At 33.0% G+C, this 9,240-nt stretch overlaps 1 protein-coding gene across 1 annotated transcript; it reads right to left on the bottom strand.

Annotated features, from left to right (window-relative positions):
* Nucleotides 1–886: 886 nt before the first annotated feature.
* Nucleotides 887–9,145, bottom strand: LOC110454373 (immunoglobulin superfamily member 22-like). Its single transcript, XM_021503840.1, has 5 exons — nucleotides 9,133–9,145; nucleotides 8,557–8,847; nucleotides 6,936–6,995; nucleotides 5,943–5,999; nucleotides 887–912 (listed from the first exon to the last, which is right to left on the bottom strand). Exons 1-5 carry the CDS (start codon nucleotides 9,143–9,145, stop codon nucleotides 887–889), a joined length of 447 nt encoding a protein of 148 aa, XP_021359515.1.
* Between the last annotated feature and the right edge of the window lie 95 nt (nucleotides 9,146–9,240).

Genomic DNA, 9,240 nt, shown 5'->3' with positions numbered 1-9,240 from the left:
GCAACCATGAAAAGCACAAATGTTCATACAAAGCAAACATTTCATGTTATGCAGTTTCGTTTGTCATAAGTCGTAATCCAAACTGCATTTAATTTGCTCACTATATATTTGTTGCTTTGTCAACTTAATAAATCACAAAAAACCGAACTCAAATCATGTATTAGGTATATAAAAACAGTATGTTTGAACAGGATCTTTACACTGTAATTATATAAAAAGCATCGCATCCACATGTATTGATAAAGTTCTGGTATTTGTCCAGCTGTTTTGGATCAAGTGTATTGCAACAATAACTTTGCAATGATTTGCTGCGATATTGTACATTTACACTACGTACAAAATGGAAGGTAAACCAGACTCTAAAACTACATCGTTAGATATATATCAAGAATTATAATCACCCGTTCAAAAACAATTGAACATGGTTTCTGCATTTCATGCTTGATTTGTCTGATGGAGAGAAGGGACTATTTGTAAATAAAAACGCGGTTTCGTGAACGTAACTGGATCGTCACGGAGACAAACGTAATGTCTCAGAGTAGTGATCTAATGAACTTTACCTTAACCAAGATATGTAAAAATTGATCACTCTCGTTACACGATGATTGTCTGTGGACAAAATGTATTACTTTTTCTATCCTAAACTTAGTTCAATCAATACTACGTCTGCTATTCGATGAAGATCGTTCGTATTGTTAAAAAGCCATCTTATCCCTTTGTTTATAATGATGATGATAAGATTACGTTTTGCATCCACATTTCATGATAACGATCCTAGTGAGTATATAAATCTGTAAAAGAAGATAATCAAATGTCTAATTTAAAAAATATCGAGAAAAAACAAACCTATGGATTAGAGTTTACAAACAATAATAATGATTGTCTGTCACTTTCTTGCAAACGCTATACAATCTAAAAGCAATAATAACATACACAAACAATAAAATCATTCAGCAATGTACAGTAATTGAATATACATCCTACATGGCGATGACAAAACAGTGTATCAATAGAACATTACAATTATTTGTTCTGTATCATATACACAGAATAAGTACACAGGTAACACAAACAAATCAGTCAAAATGCTACAGTAGTACTTTATCATCAAACTGTGTGTAACGTATGTTAATCCTAAGCTTCGTATACAAATGTATTAACTGCTACTATTGTTACACGATTGAAATATTGGTTATGTATGGCAATAATTAACAAAACCTGGACTAAATAAGATCATTATATCATGCTTTCTTATTCAAAAGAAAATTTCATTTCAATGTAAATAATAATATTCCTTAGCAAACAACTGGACCATTGATCTCGCTCCAGCATACCCTTACGTAATACATAAACAGAACCGAAAGTAAACGGTCACGTTTAAGACAATATGTAGAACAGGAGTTCTCCTAACACTAAAATGTCCCTTTAGAGGGTACTGTATATGCTTTAAATATAAGTTTTCTTGCAAAGGTAGGTAATATGACATTGAAAATATTGGGTTTAAATGCATCCCCTATCTATTTTGATATCCTAAGTGTAAGCGGATTCCTGCAATTATGTCCCTATATTTTCCTGTTTCTTTAAGCATGCTGATGGTACGGTTACGTTATGCATCAACCTTTGCTTATGACGATGCTAGTGAATATATAAATCTGGTTAAGAAAATCTGTATAAGAAGATAATCACGTAAATAATCAAAGAAACAAGAAATATAAACATTTGGATTATAGTTTACATACGGTAATAAAAAAATGTCTGTCACTTTGTAGTAAACACCATACCATCTACACTCAATAATTAAATACTCAGACTAACTCATACAGCAATTTACATCCTACATGGAGATTAGCAATACAGTGTACATTTTGTATCAATAGAACATTGCAATAATTTGTTCTATATCGTATACACAGGTCAACAAATCTAGACACAAGATTTTAAAACAACATCGTTAGATATATATTGAGAATTATGAACACGCGTTCAAAGATATTTGAACATAGTTTCTGCATTTCGTGCTTGCTTGGTCTGACGGAAAGAAGGGACTATTTGCGAAAAAAGCACTATCGTAAACGAAACTAGATAGTCCCTGAGACAACGCAATTGCCCGAGAGAAGTGATTTACTGCAGATTGCCTCAACGTAATCCCTCTCGTTACACAGTGGTTTCTTGTGGGAAAATAGTGTATTACTTTTTTTCCATACTAAACTTTGTTCAAACAATATAACGTCTATTATTCTATGAATGTGTTTATCGTGCATATTGTTAACCAAGTCATTTGATCACTTTCTATAAGCATGTTGATGATGTGGATACGTTATGCATCAACAATTGCTGATGACGATGCTAGTGAATATATATATATATATATATCTGTATTAGAAGATAATCAAGTGTTTAGTAAAAAAAACGAGAAATATAATCTTTTGGTTTAAAGGTTACAAACGATACTAAAAAAAATGTCTGTCATTTTTTTACAAACACCACACAATTTAAAAACAATAATGAAATACCCAAACTATAAATCATATCTGTCATTTCCTTGCAAAAATCATTCATTATAAAAGCAATTAAAATAATATACTCAAACCATACACTCATTTAGCAATTTACAGGCTACATGGAGATGACACAACAGTGTATCAATAGAGCATTGCAATTATTTGTTCTATATCTTAAACACGGGCTAAGTATACAGGTAAAATAAACAAATCAGTCAAAATGATACAGTAGTTCAGTTCGTCTTCATCAAAATGTTTTTAATGTATGTTAATCCTAATCCTCTCAGAGTAACTGTTATATTAGTGTACAAGTGTATTAACTACCTATGGTGGATAAATATATGTTATATATTTAAGATATTTAAACTTTGGTTATGTATGGCGACAGTTTGACTAAATTAGCAGCTTTTATAAAAAAATAATTATAATGTAAAATTATTCTTTTATTTTAAAGTAAATGATATTATTACTAAAGGAACTGTTTGACCATAGACCATGTTCTTACGTACTGCATAAACAAAACCGAAAGTAAACTGCTAGGGCTGAATGGTCATTTTAGACAATATATAGAACAGGAGTTGTCCTAACACAAACATATTTCTTGAGAGGATACCGTTTATGCTTAAAATAGGTTTTCGTGTAAATGAAGGTCATATGACATAGGAAATATTGGGTTAATATATAAATATCTATAAGAAGATAATCACGTAAATAATCAAAGAAACAAGAAATATAAACATTTGGATTATAGTTTACATACGGTAATAAAAAATGGCTGTCACTTTGTAGTAAACACCATACCATCTACACTCAATAATTAAATACTCAGACTAAACCATACAGCAATTTACATCCTACATAGATATTAGCAATACAGTGTACATTTTGTATCAATAGAACTTTGCAATAATTTGTTCTATATCTTATACACAGGTTAACAAATCTAGACACAAGATTTTAAAACAACATCGTTAGATATATATTTAGAATTATAAACACACGTTCAAAGATATTTGAACATAGTTTCTGCATTTCGTGCTTGCTTGGTCTGACGGAAAGAAGGGACTATTTGCGAAAAAAACACTTTCGTAAACGAAACTAGATAGTCCCTGAGACAACGCAATTGCCCGAGAGAAGTGATTTACTGCAGATTGCCTCAACGTAATCCCTCTCGTTACACAGTGGTTCCTTGTGGGAAAATAGTGTATTACTTTTTTTCCATACTAAACTTTGTTCAAACAATACTACGTCTATTATTCGATGAATGTGTTTATCGTTCATATTGTTAACAAAGTCATTTTATAATTTCTATAAGCATGTTGATGATGCAGATACGTTATGCATCAACAATTGCTGATGACGATGCTAGTGAATATATACATATATATACGTATTAGGAGATAATGACGTGTATACTCAAAGAAACAAGAAAGATAATCTTTTGGAGTATAGGTTACAAACGATAATAAAAAAAATGTTTGTCATTTTCTTACAAACACCACACAATTTAAAAACAATAATGAAATACCGAAACCATAAATCATATTTGTCATTTCCTTGCAAAAATCATACAATATAAAAGCAATTAAAATAATATACTCAAACCATACACTCATTTAGCAATTTAAAGGCTACATGGAGATGACACAACAGTGTATCAATAGAACATTGCAATTATTTGTTCTATATCTTAATCACGGGTTAAATACACAGGTAACTTAAACAAATCAGTCAAAATGATACAGTAGTTTAGTTCGTCTTCATCAAAATGTTTGTAATGTATGTTAAATCCTAAGCCTCTCAGAGTAACTGTTATATTAGTATACAGGTGTATTAACTACCTATGGTGGATAAATATATGTTATATATTTAAGATATTTAAACTTTGGTTATGTATGGCGACAGTTTGACTAAATTAGCATCTTTTATGAAAAAAAAATATAATGTAAAATTATTCTTTTATTTTAAAGTAAATGATATTATTACTAAAGGAACAGCTTGACCATAGACCATGGTCCTACGTACTGCAAAAACAGAACCAAAAAGAAACTGCTAGGGCTGAATGGTCATTTTAGACAATATATAGAACAGGAGTTGTCCTAACACAAACATATTTCTTGAGAGGATACCGTTTATGCTTAAAAAAAAGGTTTTCGTGTAAATGAAGATCATATGACATAGGAAATATTGGGTTAAAAAGAATTAAATATCTATTGTGATATCCTATAAGTTAACGTATTCCTGCAATTATGTCACCATACTTTCCGGTAAATTATTGTTGCACGGTTTAATCTAAATATGAATCTAAAAATATATTTCAAATTGGCCAACATGAGTGGATGCATGCACAAAAAACACCTACGTCTAAGTCTAAAAACAATTTAAAGGTAAAACAAATGTCAGCGAATATATTAAAACTGACACGCAAACAGAACACATCTACAAATATTTTACCGAAATTCTATAATATTGCTAAATTGTTGCCTCAATTTTGAATAAAATGGCATCATAAATGTTCTCTGTCAATAGGCTGTGATGCAACCTGTCGTCTTGCTGTTTTTTCTTCAACATAACGCAAGTATTCAAAAAGTATACTCGGCTTTACATGGCACGACATGCAATGGATTATCTTTGCCAAAAATATAAATATACAAAATATTCACTGTATTTTGCAGGTGATATATATTCCCTCTTTCAGTAAGATATGAACCATCCTGATACGCTGAATTTGGCTGAACTGTCAAATAATTTACACCGAATCACAGAAACTCTGGCATTTGTTAATACTCTCAGTCATGGAAACATGGACTTTTTGCATCCTCTTACCTTTTGATGTATGTTAATGTCACAAATGTCATAATTTACAGATTATTATGGACCGGTGGTAAAAAGCTTTATTAGTCAAACACAGGGCTACCAATTATGCAGACTGTGGACAAGTTTTATTGTTGCTATCATGATTTTGTAATGAAACGTGTTATTTCTCTGTGTGATATGAAGGTCGATGTTTTTATTGTTCCTCATCATCTTGTTGTAAGTGCCTGGAAATTTCGATCCGTAGACGTGACGTTACTTGGATTTGACCTATATTTATATAGCGAGTGTCGTCGATGTATCAGAAGAAACTTACCCTCCAGAATACAAGAATGATTTTTTTTTTTTTATCTTTTTCAGTGGTTTTTATGTCAATTTGCTTTTTGCCTTAGTTTTATCGATTGTGAGTTTCATTATGGTTTTTGTTAACGCTTTGGTACTCTCTTGTTGGTTGTTGCTCATCGGATACGCTTTAGTGCAGACAGTAATACGAATGTTTTGACTTAACTGTTTCATTTCACGTTTAAAGATGACACCTACTTTATAGTATGTCTATAATACTTTGTATTGATTTGTATAAATTCAATTGTTAGTAAATATAGTACAGTGTATAAATCAGGATCTTACCTTTCATATCACTGATATCTCTTTCTGTTTCCCGACTGACTGTTGTTTGTAGTGGTTCTGTTTAAAAAATAACATCGTAGATATGATTGCATGTTGTACATGTGTTTTTACCCAAATACCATCACTAATTTCTTTCCACCTGGAACAGAACGTCCCTGCCTGAAACCAACCTGCAAAATCACTAGAATTTAATTCACTGATTGCAAGAGGATGAGGAATGGACAGATGTGCCTGGGATCGGTATGGCGGTCACAACCTTAAAATCCAAGAGGTGAATGGTGGAGAGCTAAGAATGATTTCCTGGATCGAACCTACGATTTCGAGGTCACTGACAACGGCTGAACCACGGAACTAGTAAATTTGTTTTCGAATAAGGACTACAATAGTATTGTCTTAACTTCGTACGATCAGTTCGTGAAATTTGGTAGAATTTAGCCCTTGCGTCATATTTTTTTTTTTAATGCGAAATAAAAAAACAACAACAACATATTCTATGGCATACTGACAGTAACAAATGGTTCAAAATTCCCTACGCAACAACCCACAAGCAACAAACTTTATGTGAAAATTGTTTGATATCAAGGTTTAAACGATAATCTACTCAAAGAATAATAAGTTCCATTTTTTATCCCTAAAAAAAAGATGTATGATTAAGATGAAATGTATCATATCGTGTGGAATTTATTAACAAAATATATTCAAAACAACAGACAGTTTTTAACTCCTTTAAAACTTAAATATCTAAAGTGACGTTTCAAATCTATACAAAATGGAAGTAAAAAACACCCAAAAAAACTTCGGCATTTTCCTGTCGGTTGTTGCTTATAGGACACGCTTCAGTGCAAATAGTAATACAAACGTTTTGACGATACTGGTTCATTTTGCGGTTAAAGATGACACCTACTTTATCGTTTGTCTATAATACTTTGTATTAATTTGTATGGATATCAATTGTTAGTAAAATGCAGTACAGTGAATAAATCAGAATCATACCTTTGATATCACTGGTATCTCTTTCTGTTGTTTCCGGGGTGTCTCTTGGTTGGGGTGATTCTGTTTAAAAAATAACATCGTTAATGGTACTGCATGTTGTACATGCTATTTTACCCAACTGCCATAACTAATTTCTTTCCTCCTGGAACAGAACGTCCCTGTCTGAAATTCAACCTGCAAAATCACTAGGATTTAATTCATTGATTGCAAGACGAATCGGGCGACTGACAGCATTATTTCTTCATATCATTTTCATTTCTAATATCATAAAACTGATTTTGTGATATAATGAATTACTGAAGCAAAAACAATGAGATATCAGGTATATACGCCTTTAAATAAACAGTACAAAGCTTAAGATCACGAATATTATACATATGAAATTAAAACAAAAAACTTTAATAGTGACGACAAACTCTTCAGAATCCAAGATGGTTACCTGGCGGTCATCGTATTCTTCTAATCTGTCTCAAATTAATCATGCAAAACAAATAACCAAGGTGAAACTGCATATTCAATTTAATTTATCCGTTCCGCTCATATTTTTAAATAATGTCAACAAACTTGAACTGTCAAAATCAAACGGCTTCTCAGCGGCTATCTTAATTTCCGATCAATACATGATTAAGGACGGACCACGGACGAAGGGCGCTTTTAAAGCCAACGATGTGATGATGGTAGGACAAAAGAGATTTCCTGTATGGAACCAGCTTTTTCGCGGTCTCTGGCCACAGGTAAAGTTCGGAGCTATTTCATTCTTCTTCTTATAATGACAAAACTAATTTAATCTAAAATTCTTGGCACTACCGTGAGTTTGTGAAATTAGGCAGAATTTAGCCTGTGCAGTATATCTTTTTTTTTGAATGCGGCATAAAAACTCAATTGTAAAAGATCTCACCTAGGGAGTTACTACATTGTTAAAATTTATTCATAATATCAGAATGCTAATCCAAATATTTGTTTGCATGTGACCTGGTAATAATTACAATAATTCGAGGTTCTTATATACCGCTTTAGTACAACCTAGTTCGTAGGTCGTCTCAAAGCTGTTCACAAATTATTATCCGTGGTTATAGGGCCTTTGCAACCAGCCAATATATTTCTGAAACCCTGGGGAGCACACATCCGGTGCTGCTATTTTGGCGCTCACAGCTAGCATTCTACATCTCTAGCATTGCCCAACCACGTACTCATTTACAGCTGAGTAGACCGGACTGGAACAAGCGGAGTAAAGTATCTTTCTCAAAGATACATCTCAGTTCCGTGCTGTGACTCGAACCTGCAACCTTTCGATCACGAGCCCGGCGTCCTACCACTAGACTAGGTATGTTGTATCTGTTTCACTTTCAATGTTTTTAATTAGTTCAAACATGCAGAATGAATTTGTAGGATTGTCAAATGGATTTTCAAGAATGACTTTAAAATGGTTGTTCGGCAAATGCAAACAATAATTCGTAATGAAAATAAAGTTCAAACTTACACTCAGTTGATAATCTAGTCAGAGAAATTGTACCCTATTGATAAAATGACCACGACAACTTAACCGCTAACTGCCCACGAGTTGGGATGTTGATCTGTACTTACTAACTGACCACGAGTTGGGATGTTGATCTGTACTTACTATTTGGGCTCTTAACCATGCATGTCTGGTCGGATTCCAAAGCTTTGCCCTTGCCGAATTTGTTGACGGCAGTGATTCGGAATCCATACTCTGTACCTTCAATGAGGTTGTCAGCAACACAGGAGAGCTCATCTGCGGGGACCTTGGCGACCTGTGTCCAAGCGGTTTGTTTCTCAACGATGTATCCTGTTACTGGCGATCCGCCGTCTTTTATCGGTGGATTCCAAGAGATAGCCAAAGACGTTCGGTCAGCATTGGTCACTTGTACGGCGCAAGGTTTACTTGGCACACCTAGAGGTAAAATGAGTAACTCCAACAACACAGACTATTTAGTTTAAGCAATGTCCCGGTGTACGTATCACTTAGCTAGAATATTTGATTATATTTACAGGAAACCTTTATAACTGAAGAAATGGGAAAAACAGAAATCCAAGTGTCATTTAAAATGATGAAATCACTGGATGTTAAAGTTATAAAAGCCTTATAAGTTTTAGATTTTCCCTTCTTCTTTCTTGGTGGAACAGTTTAAAATAATCAACATGATAATGTTTAAATCATGGATGCTCTCCCACTTGCCTCTATCGTCCATCTTGTCTCAATACACTTCACTGTGAAACGTATCGATTTAACATTATTTACCAAGAAATGTCCGTTGGATATGTTTCGATGACAATTGATAAAAAA

This window comes from Mizuhopecten yessoensis, unplaced genomic scaffold, assembly GCF_002113885.1.
Source record: "Mizuhopecten yessoensis strain PY_sf001 unplaced genomic scaffold, ASM211388v2 scaffold7813, whole genome shotgun sequence".
Taxonomy (NCBI): domain Eukaryota; kingdom Metazoa; phylum Mollusca; class Bivalvia; order Pectinida; family Pectinidae; genus Mizuhopecten; species Mizuhopecten yessoensis.
The sequence above is the reverse complement of the archived record's forward strand: the minus strand, read 5'-3'. Positions and strand labels throughout refer to the sequence as shown.